Raw genomic sequence first — 21,133 nt, forward strand, 5'->3', positions numbered from 1 at the left:
ATTGTCCCCTTCTTTCACATTCCCTGGTTAGGATACATTTCTTCAAAATAGTCAATGTGTGGAGGTTGGAGTATGTCAAGGGCAGAGAGTACCTGAGAAAAGGAAAAAAAAAAAAAAAAGTCAAATTTAGAGAACTAAAGAGGAAGCAAAATATGACATAAATGCAAGTAAATACTATTAACTTTTTAATGATGTAAGGCTTAGTTACAATTGCCCATGGAGATGAACTAAATTTATCAGTCAAGTAACAGTCCTAAACACTAAAATGGGTTTGTAAAACTACTATGTAAACACAATTCTATCTAAACTAAAATGACAGGGCCAACTGGGTTCGACCACATGCCACCAGACTGCTGCATGGCAAGTGTTTTGAAACGCCATTATTTTTAACAATCAGTGTTGCTCTAAGAGCAGGAGGAGACATATCTATCATTCATTCCTCTACTCCTCTGTTCAAAAAACGTTTACCAAGTACATTCTACCTGGCAGGCACCATGGTAGGCTCTTTGGTTATACTGATAAACAAAAGTGATACCACCCCTGCTCTCATGACTAGTAGTGAGGAAGGCATTAAAGAAACAAGCAGTCACACAACTTTATAATTATGATATATATTATTTGAAGGGAAAAAGTCAAGAGGAATGGGGACAAAAGTTTCCCTGAAGGGTGCCTGGGTGGCTCAGTTGGTTAAGCAACTGCCTTCGGCTCAGGTCATGATCCTGGAGTCCTGGGATCAAGTCCCACCTCCGGATCCCTGCTCAGCAGGGAGTCCCCTCCCGCTGACCTCTCTCCTCTCATGTTCTCTGTCTCTCATTCTCTCTCTCTCAAATAAATAAATCTTAAAAAAAAAAAAAAAAAAAAGTTTCCCTGAAGTAACACTAAGAGTTGAAGGGTGAATAGGAGTTGGCCAGGCAATGAGTAGGTACTGTAAAGGCACTGAAGCAAGAAGGAACCAGACAAATTCTAGAAACAAATGCCAGTGCTTATGGAACATAAAGGGTGGGAGGAAAACAGATTGGGATAAAACAGAAGAGGAAGGCAGGGGATATATCACATAAAAATCTCTTTAAATTTTTGTTAAGCATTTTGGATTTTATTCCAAGTACAAAAAAAGAAGTCACCAGGGTGGAAAGACTTTAAGGCATCTGAAATTCAAGTCCTTTATAAAAGCAGCATACTAACAAAGTCAGTTCTGCCTTTGAAACATAACAAATAGGCCTACTTCCCCTACCAGCTGTTCAGCTCTTCTTTTAAGTCCCATCTATGATATCACACGTAAGAATCTGAACCTACCTACCTAATAAGAAACCTGAGGGTGAAAGAATATGGAAGAAATTTTTAACAGGAAATAAACTGTGGTACAAGTTCAAATTTTCTATCTTTAGCTAAGTTTTTTTTTTTTAAGAAAAAATATTTATTATGGAAAATTTCGAACATATAAAAGTAGATAGAACAGTATCAAGAATGCTCATGTAATCAATACCCAGTCTTAGTAATCCACATACATAATTATTATTGCTTCTATACCTCCACTCTCCCTGTATAATTCTGAAGCAAAGAGCAAACTTATTTCAGCCATACATCAGTAAGCATCACTAAAAGATGAAAGCTTTTATTTTGTTTATTTATTTTTAAATAATGTGGTGCTTGAACTCACAACCCTGAGTTCAAGAGTCGGACACTTAGCCCACTGAGTCACCCAGGTGCCCCAAAGAGAAAAACTTCTAAAAAATATAATTATCAAGTCTAAAAATTATATGTTTTTTAATACCATCAAATATCCAGTTCTGAAATTTACAATTTTCTTTTCCTTTTTAAAGTTTTTTTGGTCTAAATTAGGACCTAAATAAGATTTACATATTATGGTTGATTTGTGTTTTAAGTTTTAACCTACAGATTTCTCTTTTTTTTTCCCCTTGCAATTTACATGGGGAAGAACCTTTGCTCATTTTTTTTTTCAGCCAAGCATTTGTCACTTTAAAATTCTAAATTAAACTAAAACCTCCTGTAATGAAAGTCTTTACTCACTTTAAAACCAGTTATACATGAAAGTTTGAAAATAGTTTAGATGCTTTATAAAGAATCTTGATCCTTCCTTTCTGAATTAAAATGTTTATACTTAGAATCTTGGTATAAATGAAAGATAACAGATTTTTTGGTTTCTTCAAAAATAATTTTTATCATATAAAAGATAAATTATTTCATTTCTATAAATTTAAAACCCTATAATTAGCTAGTGTCACAAATTCACACAAATTCATTTCTGATTATGAGATAAAACAATTTTTAACATGAATATTTGATGTTTGAGGAAGACAGAAATTAGTGTTTTACTTGACATCTTTTGGACTCTCCATTCTGTATCTGAACAACACACATCCTGTCTTGGGGGAAACCAGAATTCAATGAATGACAGCGTCCATTAGACAAAGCTATTTTACACTTCAAATCTATCTGCTATAATTAGAGGTTATCTACAGAAAGTGACAACCATACATTTTAAACCTTGATGGAGAAGAATGAGGCTTTCTTATTCCAGATTTGATGAGGCTTTTTGTAGAAAAGCCATATAAAACAGGGTCAGACATTTGCACTAAAGCATTTAGCTGTGATTGTTAGCTTCAAAGGTACAATATTTTAAATTCTGCTTGGAAATTTTTAAATGCCTGTTGTTTTATATTACTGTTATTTTATCTCAAAATGTTATCAGAGGATGGCATTCCACAGTGTTTCCAGAGGTGCAAAACCAGTGCTTAGATCAGTAGAAATGATCCAGGAATCTCAGAAATGATATAAATAAGTAAGAAGGAATAGTACCAGTTTCAAACTCCAGACTTCATGTCTGACCCCCTATTTAAATAGGCTGAGTCCCTCTATAACCCCTTATTTGTGGGAATCTAGAGTGTGTGAGATTAGCCTTATGATGTAAATAAGAGGACTCTTGTAAAGACTTTGACTTGTAAAGAGTCAAAGTATCCCCAAAATACCACCAACTCTTCAAAGGATCTCAAATACAAAAAAAGCAAGCAGACTTGTCTAATTAAAAAAATGGACTAAAATACTTCTGTCAATAATGGTCATTACCAAACAGTGTCTCAAATCTTTTTAAGAACTGGACAAAAGCCCATTATGGTGGCAGTTTTTTAGAATTTTAACCTCTGTGATGTTGAGATTCACTATAAATTGGTTATGCAATATAAAACTGGCTTCTTCTTCTTAGCCCTTTACCAATAAAACAACTGCTGTAAATAATCCTAATCCTAAATATAAAAACTAGAAATTTAACTATTCATAAAATACAATTAAATCCCATGTTTAGCAAAGGAGCTACCCCTTCCCCAATCTTACTCCCCAAGAGATTTTAAGTTCTTTAAGGTGGAGACTATGTAATTACTACTATTTTTTAAAAAGTTGTAAAATACAGCTGACAAGTATGTAATTTGATTAATTTTTACACAAAGTATATAATATGATGGATTTTTACTTCATGGTTAACATCTAGATCAAGAAGTTAAGCATTTCAACAACCCAGAAGGTCCCCATTGTCCCTTTCTGGTCAAATCCCATCCCTGCTCAGAGGTATCCACTATTCTCATTTCCATCACCACAGATTCATTTTGCCTGTCCTTGAACTTTATACAACTTGAATCATAAAAAATGAAGCCTTTGTGTATGACTTTTTTCCTTTACTGTTATGCCTATGAGATTCATCCCTATTGATGTGCAGATCAGTGGTTCATCCTTTTTATTGGTGTGTACTATACCATCATGTGAATGGACTATAACACAATGTACTTATCCAGACAATCCAATTGTCTGCTGGCAGACATTTGGGTTGTTTCCAATTTCTAGGTATTATGAATAAAGCAGCCATGAACACTCCTGTACATGTCTTTTGGTGGATATATGATTTGTCTGGAGTATACCAAAGAATATAAATGCTGGATCACTGGGTAGGTGTGTATTTAGCTAAATTTAGTGCAAACTGCCAGTTCCCTGAGTGGTTTTAGAAATTTACACTCTCACCAGCAATGTTAAGAACTTCAGTTGAGGGGCGCCTGGGTGGCTCAGTGGGTTAAAGCCTCTGCCTTCAGCTCAGGTCATGATCTCAGGGGCCTGGGATCAAGCCCAGCATGGGGCTCTCTGCTCCGCAGGGAGCCTGCTTCCTCCTCTCTCTTTGCCTGCCTCTCTGCCTACTTGTGATCTCTGTCTGTCAAATAAATAAATAAAATCTTAAAAAAAAAAAAAAAAGAAAAGAAAGAACTTCAGTTGATTTGCATTCTTGTCAACAGTAGGTCTTGTCAGTCTTTTTGTTTTTAGCCACTGTGGTGGGTATATTATTATCTCATGCTTTTAATTTACCTTTCTCTGATGACTAATGACTTTGAGCACTTTGTTACATGCCTATTAGCCATTTGGTTATCCTCTTTTGTCAAATTCTTAAGTCTTTTACTAATGGGCAAAAGTTCTTGATTTGTAGAAGCTCTTTATAAAATAAATGATGCTCAGATACAGAATTTACAGTTCAAAAAATGTCAAGTAAAATAGTTACTTCTTATGGTCTTTCTCAAATGCCAAATATTTATAATTGTCTATCACACAGTTGTTTAAAATTGCCTAACACATAATACATTCTAGGAATAAGTTTTTTTGTGGAATATATGTCTAAGGCCTGTCCTTTCATTCTCTTAACTTTTGATGAGCATTAATTCTTAAGGTTAATGTTGTTCATGTCCGCAAAATTTTTTTTTTTTTTTTTTTTTAAATGGTTGAAAGCTTGGAGTGCCTGGGTGGCTGGCTCAGGTCAGTTAAACTTGATTTTGGCTTAGGTCATGATCTCAGATGGTGAGATCAAGCCCCGTATCAGTCTTCATGCTGAGTGCGGAGCCTGCTTAAGATGCCCCCTCCCTCTGCCTGTGCTCCCCTCTCAAAAAACAAATAAATAAAATGGTTAATGCTTCACTTGTCTCATTAAGAAATCTTTGCTTATCTCAAAGTCATGGAGATATTTTCCTATGTTTATTACAGAAGCTTTATTATTTTACCTTTCACATTTAAGTTTACAATCTATTTTGAATTAATTTATATATCTGTTAAGAGATAGACTTTGTCCAGCTTCTTCAAGACTGTCTTGAGTATTTTAGGTCTTTTCAATCTCCACAAACTTTAGAATGTTTGTCAATTTCCTCACACGCACATATATATATAAAATCCTGTTGATTTTTGGTTGGGATATCATTGAATATAGAGCTCAACTTGGAGAGAACATGCATATTAACCAAATTGACTTTTTTGATTCATGAATACAAGAATGTATTATTTTGAATACATCAAGAACCTGCCCAGTACCACAAAATTTTAGACACAGAGCAAACAAAACCAAATCCATGAAAAGTAAGCCAGTCTACAGCATCCTTTGCCTTTTTACTCTCCTCAGCAGCAGAAACATTAGCATTAATAATGACTGCAGTTAAACAGCATGTCTGCATTCAGAGAAGCATCCTGTTGGTCTCATACTGATATGATTCTTCATCCTACTTATGAACCCAAGGCCCTGATTTAGGTCAGACTATACAAAGAAAAAAGAATCATTCTTCTTTGGCTCTACTATCTCCTCTTTGTCTTCTCTACCCCTCTGGAGTATTCCAGAATTAAAAGACTGGGAAAAAGTAACTCTGAGAGAGATCACTGAGGTTATCATGCCAGACTTGGGAGATTTCTTTTTTCTGTCACTTTCATTTACCTACTCATTCTTCAAATAGACGGACTGCCTACTGCATACTTAGTGCTATTGCCTAAGGACAAGAAAAAGCCCTAGATTTGTATAGCAGGGGATATTTGCAGGAATCAGTGGACCCTTAAGGGGGCTCTGAATGGGCTTTAGAGGACTAGCGAAAGCCTAACATGACATAAATATTATGTGTATGTGCACTTTTCTAAAAGAGGATTCATAGCTTTTATCAGATTCTCAAAGGAGCACAAAACTGAAAACAAAACAGAACAAAACAAAACACAAAACAAAACACAAAACCCCTTCAATCATGCCTTCACCAGGCTGATAATATGCAATTATGTGTGTGCATAAACGCATGCACAAGTGCATAGATGGGTCAAGCAGATAACATTTTTGCCAGGTTTTATAATAGCTCCGATTCTGACTAGACTCTGGTGATAAGCCTAGCTAACAACAACCTTTACAAAGTTAAACCCATTATTGTATTAAGGTGAATGCATCCTTAAGAAAAAAAAAAGTGTGTGTACATGTATCTCAATCAGTCAGATCAGCTAAAACCAATGAATTTGATACAGTAACTTTTTCTTTTTTTTAAGTAGGCTCTATGCCCAACGTGGGACTTGAACTCATGACTCCCGACTGAGCAAGCCAGGCGCCCCTGATACAGTGACTTTGAAAGTTCTATTCAAAAGAAAATACAAAGCCTCTCAGGGCTCTGTAACTATTCCTTGACACATTAGATGCCATCCAAATTAAAATCCAACCTTCCTACAGTGGCCAGGGTAATATTTCTAAATGCCATTTTCATCATGACATTCTTCTCTTCTCCTTCTTTCAATCAAATCTTAATCTCAAAAGGCTCATCTTAAGGTTTATCTCCTCCATGTTTAAAGCATCTCTGAGCTTGTAAGTCTACAACAATTTCTCTTTTCCTTAATATTATGGTACTTGTGTGGCAGCATTCACCTGAGCTTTAAAAATTATAGATCCCTGGGCCTCAATCCCAGAGATTCCAGTTTAGTGGGTCTGGGATGAGACCCATGAATTTGCCTTTTTAAGAATCACCTTTGATGACTGTAATATACTTCTAGGTTTGGTTGCCCAGCTTTTTCCATACATAAAACAGACTGTCTTGACTTAATACTTAACCATGCAAGCAGTCCTCCCAGGGCACTGTAATCATAGTATTCTTCACATTACTAAACTCCTTAAGGGTAGAAAGCTCTAGAAGCTAAATAGTTTAGGAATATAGGATGTAGAGAATAAATGTTTTCTGAATTAATGAACATGGGCTCTGAAGCAAGACAGACTCCAATCTTGTGCCACCCTGACCTGGGGCAAGTTACTTAACTCTAAGCTTTGGTTTTCTCCTTTGCAAAGTAAGGATAACAAACCCCATCTGACAAGATTTTTAAGGATTAAATGAATTAATGTATGGAAAGCCTCTACCACACATCCTGACACACAGTAATAAGTGTTAAATACCTGATTCCTCAAAACAGGACATTTTAAACCTTTTTTGTATCTTCCACATGACGTCTCACTGCCTCTATACGGACGTTAATAGACATTTTTTGCCTTAACCACATCAAATACCAGCTGCTTCTTGGACTGGCATTCCACACATACCAGGTATGCAGCACTGAGGAGCTTTTGGAGATCTCAGAACACAGCATAAATTCATGATTTATAAACAGTGGTGCCATACCATCTTCATCTCTAATAATCTGTCTCACTTTTGAATATTCACAGAAGTCACAAGCACTTACTTATGAGAAAGCTCAGGAGCTCCAATTGGTTAATATGTTTTGATAGGTATGATGTTCAAGAATTTCATTTATTTCTTTTCTTACACTACTCACTGACACCACCTTTGTAACTTAATTACTTACAGGAATGAGTCACGAGCAAAGATACCAGTATATAGAGTTAGCAGCCTATTATACCATCCCTCCTTTATAAAAGAAGCCAACATAGGTCTGAATATAATAAACCACTAAAATCCTTAGTAAGCAAATTACTCCCTCCTTGAAAAATTTCTTCACCATGGATACCTTTACTTGAGTCTCTAACAGTGTAAATAAGGTTTGGCCTCTTTGATGTTGGGATGGTACTCAAACTCAAGAAATAACTAAGCAAGCACTAGATATCTTTCTAAATCACTTACAAAATTTGAGGGATCCGTCATAAATTAGCAACTTGAGTGTTATTTTCAAAGTCACTGAAACCAATTTTAGGCAGTTCCAATTGACTGGAAGACAGTAATAACTTTTTTAACAAAGTTTAAGGAAAATGGATGTCAAGAGGAGTAATCAATAAAATGAAATATGTCAAAGCAAGGAATTTCAAGTAAACCTATCTATTTGATATTTCTAGTTTTACCAAACACCTCAAACTTTTCCAAATTTCTCTCTTAAAGTGAGACTTACACTTTGGCCAAAGTTCTAAAGTTCCTGTGCAAACAAGCAGTCAGACTAGACTCACAAGTAATTATTATATTTCTGATAAAGTTCTTATTTTGGCAATTAAAATAACATAGGTTGAGTACCAAATGAAGAACATGAGGCAGTTTTTCTTTTCACATGAAATCGAAAACTTGAGTCCAATGCTAACATAACATCCCCAGGTAAGTTTTAGATGTATCAAACGTTTACTTCAGGATTGAGGAGAAGCTATCTCTCAAACCAGTGATTCTCTTCATCATGAGTGAGTACACCATGAGTTTCCTCTAAACACAGCCATAAATAAGCTAACCTATGTTACTTTAACAGCTGTACTGGTTTTTAAGAAAAGAAACTGTTTCCCTACATCTTTATATTAATCTCTGATTTAAAATATTAAAAGTTAAGAATAAAGCATTTAAAATCAGGAACTGGGATGCCTGGGTGGCTCAGTTGGTTAAGTGGCTGCCTTTGGCTCAGGTCATGATCCCAGCATCCTGGGATCGAGGCCCACATCAGGCTCCTTGCTTTGAGGGGAGCCTGCTTCTCCCTCTGCCTCTGCCTGCTATTCTGCCTGCCTGTACTCTATCTCTCTGGCAAATAAATAAATAAAATCTTAAAAAAAAAAAATCAGGGACCAATTATTTCCACTTAAATCACTCATAGTACATACTGCACTCTTTTTATGTTTAATATTAGGATTGTTCCTCAGCTAACTATTAACATTTGTTTTACATCAATTAATATTTATCTGTTGACTGATACACATAAATTTGTGCATTGTTCACAAAAAATAGTCTAATTTGTCTCAGGTTCCTAAACTTAATAACTTGCACATTCCCTTTTTAACTCTCTTTTGCTTTCTACTAACACAATTAAGCATGCATAGGAAACAGTCTATCTCAAACACCAACTTCACTTACATTATCATGTTTAAAAAAACACAACATCTTCAATTCCCGGAAGACCCTTTTGCAAGAGACCAGATTCTGGAAGACGTTGGGCATCTTTTTGAGTGCTACTCTCTTTCCATCTCTTGGATCTGTTACTGACCTAAAGAAGCAATATTTGGGGGAGAAGGAAAAAAGAAAAAAGGAATCAATTCCAAGCTTTGTTTTTCAATGTTTCAGAGCATGACAATCATCTTTATCTTAGACTACTCAATCCACTTAATGTTTAAAGGTAGTGAGAAAGAAGATTTAAAACAAGTACACACTTAAAATCAAAGAGAATGTTTAGGCCATCCAACTTAATTGCCATGCCTTTTTTTTTTTTTTTAATCCTTCTCTAAATTTTTATAAACACTTTTTCTGAGAGGTCACTTAACAATTCATCTCAGGTAGGAGGGTTTTAGTGGTAAAGCCATTTTAAAAATGAGGGGTGAGTATAGATTAATACAACTTAAGTCAAATTAGTTTTATGCTTCATTTTTGGAACCAAATTCAAGATGGAAGAGATGTTCATTCAGATGTCATTTCATTTAGTTAAATATAGAGAAGTCAGACTCAATTTAATTAGTTTGGCTTCTTACATAAATGAACATCTTTTAGTAATATGGATTTCAATCCTACCAGTAGCTGAACAGCATCCCCTCCTCAGAAGTCCAAGTGCCAACTTAGGGCCGTAACTTCTAGATTATGAAGACCTCTTCCCTTTTGCTTCTTACAAGCCTCTTGGTATGGTAACTGTGCCTCCTATAGTTTTTCTTTAATAGCTCAGTGTTCCCCCTTTTTCTTATCTTTTAGTCTTCTAACACTTGTATAACCAATTCCTTGAATTACATTTCCCTATGTTTGACATACTAGTATGGTTTCCATTTTTCTGACTGGACCCACACGATACATATTAAATCAAACAGTGAAAGGAAACAAAGCAATAAATGTTAAATATGGCCAACTGACCATTTTATAAGTGATTTTCCATGAATTATCTTAACATTTTTTTTCCCTTCCACCCAATATATGACTGGTTGTCCTTGTAGAATTTATTTCTGTCAAATTTATTTTGCTGATTCCTGCTTGTCATTCTCAGCTACCATCATCTTTCAGTTCCAGTTTCAGTCACCCAATGCTTTGGCTATCCTTCCCAGATTTGTGTCATTTAAAAGTCTGTTCCATAGGTTATCAATGACTTTATCCAAGTTATTAAAACTTAGAACAGGACAGAATAGATCTCTACAACAGATACAACACTAGAAACCATCTATGAGCCTAACATCCAATTGTTATTGAATTACTTATTTAACTATAACCACCTAGTTTATTTCTTCATCTTGTCCACAAGAAATCACTTATCAAATTGCCTTCCTGAAAACGAAGCATTCCTGTTACCTACTAACCTGTCTAAAAACTATACCAAACTTCTTTACGAATATCATGACTTCTTTATAAATTCATCTTTGTGATCTTAGTGATCATTTACTTCTTAAGTGCTCATGAAAACTCTTAAATGGTGCATTCTACTATTTAAACAGCATGAGGGAGTGCCTGGGTGGCTCAGTTGATAAGCATCTGCCTTTGGCTCAGTTCATGACCCCAGGGTCCTGGGATTGAACCCCGCATAGAGCTCCCTGTTCAGTGGGAAGCCTGCTTCTCCCTGTCCCACTCCCCCTGCTATGTTCCCTTTCTCCATGTGTCTCTCTCTGTCAAATACATAAATAAAATCTTAAAAAAAAAAAAAAACAAAACAAAACCAGCATGAGGACTCTTCTTCTGTTGACTGATAATTTGATAAAACAAGAATTATAATTTTTAGGTTTTCAATAGCTTGAACTGTAATTCAACTAAGAGACTTAACATTGGCGATTAATGCTTAAAAAACACCTACCCAGTGCTGGCTTCAGCAACACATATACTAAAACTGGAACATAACAGAGATTAGCACGGCCCCTGTACAAGGATGACATGCAAATTTGTGAAGTGTCCCATATTAAAAACAAAAACAAAACAACAAAAAACAACCTAAACCCAAAACAGATCTACAACATTGCCTAAAAATACACATAAACATAAAATAAGAAGGAAACTGGATATAGTATTATATTCAGACTGTTAAAAGTATTTTTTTCCCTGTTCAATACACTTCTATAACTAGACTAGAAGACAAAAATGTCAATGAAATAGGAAGGAAGGAAAATTTTGGACCACACATTGTTGCCAATGTCTCTTGAGATTTCCTTAATGTAGAATAGTTACTTAGCATTCCTTTGTCTTTGATGACACTGCCATTTTTGAAGAGTACAGGCCACTTATTTGTAAACTGCTCCTCAGTTTGGGTTTGTGTGGTGTTTTCTCATGATTAGATTCAGATTAGGCATTTTTAACAGAAATAACTCACAGAAGTGAGGTCTTCTCAGTGAACATATTAGGAGGCACATGATGTCAATTTTCCCCATTTGTGGTGATTAACTTTGGTCACTTGGATGAGGTGTCTGTCAGGTTGCCACATTGCAAAATTACTCCTTTTTCCCTTGGTAATTGTGTAACTGTTCTATTCCTCATCAAACTTCGACCCACGACCTTTAGCAACCATTGATGATTTTTGCCTGCGTCAACTATTACTATGATGGTTGCCAAATGGTACCTTAATAGTTTTAACGTCTCCAAATAGCTAGTCCACACATAAATATTCGTTTTAAAAAAGTGAGTAAATTGCTTTAACACAAGGCCCTTTCCCCAGGCCTCATATAGCACTATTTCTTCCCAACTTCTGACTTCTTATTGGTCTTGACTCTACTACTCCTGGCCCAAGGTTAGTACTGTGCACTGCAGTGTTTTAAGGTAAAATTCACAAAGTAGAATTTTATTATTCATGCAAAAGCCAGTCATGCCTGTGGCTGGTAACAATATAACTCTAATGAATGTGAATGGCTGTGCAGTAATTTCACGCCATGTTGAGTTTGTTCTCTCAACTTGAGGTAGCAGATGCTTTAGTTCAGCTCAAACAGTACCACAGAACACAGATAAGTGTGGAAGCCTGTTACACAGGAATTCTTTTATTTTCTTTGTTACGGAAAGGCTTGCCGTGCTTAGTTCCTCTGTGGCTGCAACACCCAGGTTATTCCAACTGTACTTGTTAATGAAGCTCCAGCTGTAGAAATAATGAACAACATTTAGGGCAACTTGCCTCATTTCAGGAAAAAAAAGGAGCTGTCCCTTGATCTACAATTCACTTACTGGTCAGTTACTTTCTCTACTAAACACTGGAAGCCCTACATAGAACAGTGCATCTGTCATTTCCTCTCATTATCTTCATGGGCAATCAAGTTACGCTAAAACAGGTATTTACTTCTTAGGTTTTAAATCAAAGTTTGATTCTGTAAACAGTATATTAAAAATACAGTTTTAAGGTTTGTGAAAAAAGAATCCTTTCTTAGATCTGCCCAGAGTACATCAATCCTTCTCTGCATTGCAAATACCAGTTCAACTGTTTTTTAAACAGTCAGAAGAATCGACAAGCCTTTCTTCAGAGAAATATAGTCAGCCAAAAGAGTAGAAAACCAAAATAGAAAGCTTTTTAGATCTGGTGTGGTTGTTTTGTTGTAGAGCTTTCTTAATCCTAGGAACTCTGACCATTGCCACAAATCTGCTTAAATTACGGACAAGCAGAAGGGTTGGAATAAAACGAGGGTGAAGCTTATTGGGGATACAATCCCATGCACTCGAACCCAACATTAGAACAGCTTTATATTAGTATAACTACTAAGCAAGAATTTCCAAGAAATTATATGCTCTACATTCATTTTATATGAAGAATCTTTTCCCCACATGGGTTAGCAGTTTTCAAGTTCATGTTTCTGATACAGGTTTTTAACTATTCAAAGCAAATAAATAATTTATAATGAGAATGTTTCACTCAGATTGAGAAAATCAGGTTCTTCTAATTCTAGTCACATAAACTTGTAATCAGCAATCTTCTATTTTTTGCTATACACACTACAATTACTACGTCAACTGTACCAATACAGTATGTACCTCAGTAACAGAACCTCCTAACTAGACTAAATATTTAGATTATTGCCTTTGCATTCATTTTGAAATTCATTTCCTTAAAAGTTATCTTTACTTGTATTTAGATTAAGTCAGCTTGAGAAAATAATCACAAACTATGAGGTAAAATTTCTGACAACAAATAAATCTAAAAAAAAATGTGTCTTATCTGTAACTTAGTCCCTGTTATATGTTCAAGGACACTATAGGTTAAGGAATAAGGAATTTATTTTTACATCTCTTTGGTCTTTCTAACCAAAATTTTAACAGGCTATAGTTTGTGTATTTTGACATAATTTATAAAGTTGCACACTATTCAGAGGAATAAACTTTCCCTGCCTCCACCCAAAGATATATGAAAAAAGATTTTCATGGTTAGGTAATTTGTTCCATCAGTTGGAGTTTTCTGATGTTTGGTTTCTCTTTTATGCTTATCCAAATTTGGTATTTGCTGAGTTAGTTCTACATATAAGAAAGAGTTCCTTTTTTTTTTTTTTCCAAGATACTTCTACTAAACTGATCCTCAAATTTGTTAATCTGATATTACAAGGAAAAAAGACTTTATGTAACAGTTAAACCAAAGCAGTAAAATTGTTCATTCTTTTCCTTGTATCTTCACATTCCAATATTGACCAGAAGAAGCAAAACATCTACATTTACTTGAAAGAGTTAAATAAGAACTTAAACATCCTCTAACTCTGTGTTTAAATAAGTATAAATAGCAGTGATCCCAGCAGGTGAGACATCCCTGGGCCATTCTGATCTGTAGTGAGATCCCCAGGGGTGCTGATAAGGGAGGAGAAATAAGACACAGGCAAATCATCCAATATCAGGCTGTCATATTTATTTTCAAATACTTGTTACTAATGAATAAGATCTAACTTTTAAGACCCCAATCCCCCACCAATTATTATTGGTTAAGTTAAAATATAGATGTAAAATCCTCTTCTATTAATTATTGTTGGCCCAAAAGAATGTTAGTTCTTTAAACCATGAATTAATAATTAGTTTCATCCTTGCTCCAGATGCTGGTAAAGACATAGAGACTCTTACTCCTTAGTCACTGTCAAATATCTTTGTGAGGAGTATGACTTGCCTGCAGGAAAGTTGCCACACTGTCTTTTCAGTAGGGATTTTCTCACATTGGTGGGTGAACATGACACAGCCTAGCATGCCAACTCTAGGAAGTTTCCATGGCCCACTAGCCACAGTCCTCTCCTAGAAACAGACCCATGAATATTGTATGGGAAGGAGAACCACCCGCAATGAAAGACAGGTTTCTGTACAAAGACGAAAGGAAAAAATTCACAACTGCACTTTCTTCTTACATTTTAACAATTTATGCTGAAAAGAGGTTATAAGGGATAACCAAAACAAAAACTATGTAACACAAAAATGTGCTTGCTTTTAATCCCACCTTCTTGAAAGATGTGTTCAGTAATAGGAATACTGAGAAATATAGATTTTTTTTAAATTAAAGAATGGCAATTTTGTTAGATTTAAAAATATAGAAGACACCAAATGAAAGAATGGTTTTGTTTACACAGGTTTATAGCAGCACAATTTTGATGATGTTGAAAAACTGTAATGAATTTAGAAATGCAAAGTTTCACAGACTGGTACCCCTGAGGCTAATAGTACATTATATGTTAATAAAAAATAAAAAATTAAAAAAGAAATGCAAAGTTCACATGACTGAAAAAAATTTGTTATTTAATATTTTAGTGGCTAATATTTTAATAATTACTTAACATAAAATTTAAGTCCTAGTATGCTGTTAGTTAAAAGTAAAGTGAACATACCAACCAACATACCAGTAAAATGTAAATTTTGAAATAAAAAGGAAAATCTGAATATGGCTTGGAATTATGGTTATAAATCAAATGTCCATATGTTCTAGGAATGTATACTTAAGTATACATAGGTGAAATGATAAGAGACTTAAGATTTCCCTTAAAATACTTCATCAAGAAGAACTGTTAAAACAAATGAAGAAAATGTTGATAATTACTGAATCTGGTGATCAGTATAATGAGGTCAAACTATTAAAAAATAAAGAAAATACATGTTTAAAATTTTTCAAAATAAAAACAATGAAGTAAAAAAAATTAAAGATACTATTTATAATATAAAAATATCTGGTATCTGGGATTAAAACTAACAAAAGCTAAGTAAGCAACACCTCCACGTAAAGACTAAAAAACATTATTGGGAGAAATTAAAGACATAAATAAATGGAGAGATATACCATATTCATGATCTAGAGAACTCATATTATAAAAATTTCAATTCTCCCCAAACTGATTTATAGATTCAGTAAAATTCCAACCAAAACCCCAAAGGTTTTCTTTTCGTGGAACTACACAAATCAGTTTTAAGTCTTTATGGAAATGCAAATATGCCATGGACTGCTAAAACACTCTTGAAGAAGGTGGGCAAAATTGCTCTACCACATATGAAAACTTAACATAAAACCACAATAGTTTAGATAACATAACTCTGGAGCAAGACCAAAGAAATGGAAATATGACTCCAAAACAGACTCTCACATATACAGAGCCACTTGGCTTGTCATAAAGGTGTCTTTGTAGAAAGGAAGGCTGTGCCATAAGCTATTGTCTCTCAGGTTCAAACCCATCTGTTTAAACACAACTCTGTAATATTGCAGTTATAACTCCGCAAACCACATTTTGGTTTTGCCAACTAGTTCCATGTTAGGCTCTCCCAATATGGGGCTTTAGAGCAGACTACAGAGTTGTAGGAGTAAAAGGGGACTTGCCCCTTCCTGTGGGCTTCCTGCCTGTCTCTTGTTTCTGTGTCACCCTAGCAACACTTCTTCACTTCAGCAGTGGCAATGCCTTCCTATAACTGCAGCTGAGCCCAGTTTATAGTCTCCCCGTTTGCAGAACAAGCCTCACTGCATCCTCCACCCCAGATACCAGCACTAGTGAGCTTGTGTTCTCTCCTTAGATAACTGAATTACTGCTGCACGATGTTCTAAGTCTTAATAATTCCAACCTCTTCTGTGGTATTTCTCTAGCTATAGCTAGAGGTAGCTGTTAGTGTACTCTTGTCTTTTTTATTACCTACAATTTTAAATTTTACAAACAACTTTACAGCTAATCAGCACCCCCCCCACACACACACATTAAAAACTCTGTTTAAATAACTGGTATGGTTTCTTTTTCCTCACTGGACCCTGACAGATACAAACAACTAGATATCCATATGGAAAAACAAAATGAATCTTTACTCCTACTTCATTCTGTACACAAATTCCAGGTGGATTGTAGATAATAAATGTGAGAAGCAAAACCATACAGCTTTTAGAAGATAACATGTAGCAGAATATCTTTAAAACACTGGGGCAGGGAAAGAGTTCTTCAGTAGGACACAAAAAGCACAAATCATAATACAAAAGAAAAATTCATGTATTTTACTACTTTAAATTCAAGAACTTCTTTTCATTATATGTACATTGTTAAGAGTAAAATGCAAGTCATGCAGAAGACATCTGTACTACACATATAAGGAATAAAGTGCTTATCCAGAGACATGCAGAATTCACACATACCAATTTTTAAAAAGTGCTAAATAGGCATTTAACAAAAAAGGATAAGCCAAACAGCTAATAAACATATGAACAGGACCTTAACCTTATTAGTCATTTGGGAAATGAAAATTAAAACCGTAATGAGTGGACAACACCAAATTTTTAGTGACAATGTGGTACAACAGCAATTCTTATAGATTGCTAACAGGAATGTAAATTGATACAATCGCTATGGAAAACAGATTGGCTTCATATACTAAAATGAAGATATGAATACAATGTGACCCAGCAACTTGACTTCAATGTATATACCTCAAAGGAATGTGCACACTTATCACTAAACATATGAGTGTGTTCACAGTACCCTTAAAACTGGAAACAATCCAAACATCCATGAACAGGACAGATTAACAAACTGTTGTCTATTCATATAATGGAAAACTCTACATTGATTAAAATGAACTATTGCTATGTGCAACAACATAGATGAATCTCATACACCTGATTTTGAACAAAAGAAACCAGCCACAAATAATGTAAGATTTTGTTTCCATAATATTAAAAATATAAGCAAAGTTGAACTCTAATGTTTAGGGTGTATATTTAGGAGACAAACTATTCAGAGAGGAAGTAGTTACCATAATATCAGCATAGTGGTTATCTGGGGGAGGCAATGATGACGGAGGAAACTAGAAGGGACTTCTGTGTGCTAGCAATGTCCTATTTTTTATATGAATGGTGGCAACAGAGGTGTGTACTTTATGATAAATCACTGAGCTATATATTTTCTGTACATTTCTATATTTCTATTATTATATAACTAAAAAGGTAAAGATAAATTTCTCAGTTAAAATTTTGAGCATAAAAAGGCACCTCAGGTTGAAGTCTGTATAGGTAATTTTTTAAAGAGGACAATTCTTTTTATTATTTTTTTTGTAAAAATACACATCTATACCAGCCCAATGAATACTCTTATGTATTTCCTTGTGCCACTGATTTATTTTGTAGTAAGGAGTATACATACTATCTTTCTTATGTTTTGGTACAATTCCAAAGGAATTTGCTTACTTAAAAAAATAAACATTTTCTTCATCATTACACAAGAATATGCTATTAAGAAACATTCCACAGGAGAGTGCTGTCAGCAGAATTATAGCAGAACTACAGTCCCACCCCTAATCTAATCACAATCTCCTAACTTCTTCCATTGTAAAGCAAACTGCTGAAGCAGCTACAATATATAGAAGTGCTTCAGGTTTTTAATCAGTTAGTCTTTTAAAAATAACCAAAACCAAAAATGCTGCAAATACAAAGCAGGAGGCAGGACTTCCAGCTGTGGCAATCTGAAGAGGTCAGCAAATCCTTTCCCCTCAAAACAACTATAAAACTGGACAAAAATGTCAAAAACAATCATTTCAGGACTCCAGAAAACAGCCAAAGTCAAACAACAAATTCAAAAGTGTTTATTTATGAAAAATTATGGACCTGTGGGTAAGAACAATGAGAGTCAGTGGTGTTACTGCTTGGCTGCTCCTTACCCCCACCCAAGCACACAGTCCATGTAGTAGTTGGCCATAAAACCCAGCAATTTCACTGCCTGAGGTTGCTGATGTTATCTGAAGTGGAGGATGAAAACCCCACACCCAGTAGCATTGACCATAAAAGCATTAAACTCAACTGGAGAAGAAAAAATTGCAAATCTGAGGTTGCTATTCCAGCCGGGACATAAATCCTGAAATTTAACAAGGAGATTCTGGAAATGAGAGCCACAGTGGGCTAGGTAAACTCTCCACACATCCCTGGCTAACTGGAGGCTGCTCATGTATTCAGAGCTGATCTGAGGGGGCCTAAGCTCTGCACATACTCGTGGCTGACTGAGAGCCTTGCCACATGTGAAGGGAAGAGCTCAGAGGCTTGGGAGAAAATAAAAGCTGGGGCATAGCTGAAAACTAGATGAGCTCCCTAACATAATCACAAAGGATAGAAGCCTTACTGGCTCAAGATATTTGAGCACAATCTTCAACCAATCACTAGCTGACACTAAGCTACAGAGACACAAAGGGGCTCCCCAAGAAGGCCAGCCTAAAAATTTAAATATAATTTTTAACAACTGGAGTGGCTATATCCCATGGTGGAGAAAGACTGTGCACATTAAGTCCAGTCAAGTTACTGAAATATAAGCAAACATACACAGTAACAGCAATGTGTCTGTCAATAAAGACAACCCTCAGATGGGAGGGAAGCTGGGGAGGAATCAGATCCAGAGTTGTTACAATATATTATTAAATATGTCCAGTTTTTAACAAAAGAATTATAAGACATGTAAATAAACAGTAAAATGTGACTCCTACTCAGGGGAAGAAGCAGTCAATAGAAATCGTTTCTGAGTGAGCCCAGAAGTTGTATTCAGTAACACTTCAAAAGCAGCTATTACAAATATGTTCAAAGAATTAAAGGACATTGCCACTATAAACATCTGGGTGTACGTGCTCCCTCAGATCCCTACATTTGTATCTTTAGGGTAAATACCCAGTAGTGAGACTTCTGGGTCGTAGGGTAGCTCTATTTTCAACTATTTGAGGAACCTCCATGCTGTCTTCCAGAGTGGCTGCACCAGCTTGCATTCCCACCAACATTGTAGGAGGGTTCCCCTTTCTCTGCATCCTTGCTAACATCTATTGTTTCCTGATTTGTTAGTTTTAGCCAAACTATGGAAAGAACCTAGATGTCCATCAACAGATGAATGGATAAAGAAGATGTGGTGTATCTATATTCAATGGAATACTATGCAGCCATCAAAAGAAATGAAATCTTGCCATTTGCAACAAGGTGGATGGAACTAGAGGGTATTATGCTGAGTGAAATAAGTCAATCAGAGAAAGACAATTATCATACGATCTCTCTGATAATGAGGAATTTCAGAGGCTGGGTGGGGGTCTGGGAGGTAGGGAAGGAAAAAATGAAACAAGATGGGATCACGAGGGAGACAAACCATAAGAGACTCTTAATTTCACAAAACAAACTGAGGGTTGCTAAGGGGTGGGGAGAGGGTGGCTGGGTTATGGACATTGGGGAGGGTATGTGCTATGGTGAGTGCTGTGAAATGTGTGAGCCTGATTACTCACAGACCAGTACCCCTGGGGCAAATAATACATTATATGTTAATAATTTTAAAAAAGAATTAAAGGAAATTATGCTTAAAGAATTTTTAAAAATGGTGACAATGACAACAAGTAGGATATCACAATATAGAAACAAACTAAAAAAAAAACCACCAAATCAAATTCTAGAGTTAAAAAGTACAGTATTAGAAATGAAAAATTCAGTAGATTGGTCCAATGGTGGATTTGAAATAGCATAAGAATCAGTTAAAAGATAGATCAACAGAAATTATACAATCTCAAGAACAGGAACTTTGAGGAAAAATGAACAGAGCCTCGGAAACCTATGCAATAACACTGAGTGTACGAATATACATCTAATGGGAGTACCAAAAGTAAAGGTGAAAGAACAGGGCAGAAAAAAAAATCTGAAGAAATAATGGTTTAAAGTTTCCCAAAGCTGATGAAAATGTACAGATCCCGAAAGCTCAAAAATCACATACAGGATATACATAAGAGTTCTGCATCTAGACATGTCAGAGTCAAAGATCTATCAAGTCAAACAAACTCCTGAAAATAATGAGTAAAAACAATATAATGGTTCACTGACTTCCCATCAGATACAAAGGAGGTTAGAAGGCAGTGGAATGCCATTATTTGCAGTGATGGTAGTGAGCAGGCAAAAATTCTATATGCAATAAAAAAGACCCTATCCAGGGCACCTGGCTGGCTCAGTGGGTTGCGCCTCTGCCTTTGGCTCAGGTCATGCATGGTCTCAGGGTCCTGGGATTGGACCCGCATCGGGCTCTCTGCTCAGTGGGTAGCCTGCTTCCCCTTCTCTCTCTGCCTGCCTCTCTACCTACTTGTGATCTCACTGTCAAATAAATAAAATCGTAAAAAAAAAAAAAAAAAAAAGACCCTATCTTTCAAAAATAAAAACATTCCAAAATAAGAAATGGTGGACAGAATTTGTTGTCAGCAGATCTGCCTTATATGAAATAACCCCAGATGGTAATTCAAATCCACAAGAAATGAAAAACTAGAAATGGCAAATATGTGGGTAAATAGAGGAATATATATGTTTAATTTTTTATTGCAGTATAGTTAATAACAGTGTTATATTAGTTTCGGGTATACAATACAGTGATTCAAAAATTCTATACATTACTCAGTGGTCAGTATAAGCATATTCTTTAATCCCCATCACCTATTTTACCCACCTCCCCTCTGGTAACTATCAGTTTGTTCTCTATAGTCAAGAGTCTGTTTCTTGGTTTATTTCTCTTGCCTACCCCCTTTCCTTTGCTTATTTTGTC

The 21,133-nt window shown here is 35.5% G+C and overlaps 1 protein-coding gene and 1 non-coding gene across 2 annotated transcripts in view; one reads left to right on the forward strand and one right to left on the reverse strand.

Moving 5' to 3' along the window:
* The window catches only part of NLK (nemo like kinase), a 163,840-nt gene that overhangs the window by 61,375 nt on the left and 81,332 nt on the right, over window positions 1-21,133 (reverse strand). Inside the window, exons 2-3 of the mRNA XM_032845389.1 lie at window positions 9,099-9,228; window positions 37-92 (exon numbers count right to left, since the gene is read on the reverse strand). Coding sequence (XP_032701280.1) covers window positions 37-92; window positions 9,099-9,228 — 186 coding nt within the window. The remainder of the gene's footprint in view (window positions 1-36; window positions 93-9,098; window positions 9,229-21,133) is intronic.
* On the forward strand, window positions 11,005-11,108 carry LOC116859829. The gene has a single exon (XR_004381217.1). It is a non-coding gene; the product is annotated as a U6 spliceosomal RNA (small nuclear RNA).

The sequence above is a fragment of the Lontra canadensis genome, unplaced genomic scaffold (genome assembly GCF_010015895.1).
Source record: "Lontra canadensis isolate GAN:19392208 unplaced genomic scaffold, GSC_riverotter_1.0 scaffold163, whole genome shotgun sequence".
Lineage (NCBI taxonomy): Eukaryota > Metazoa > Chordata > Mammalia > Carnivora > Mustelidae > Lontra > Lontra canadensis.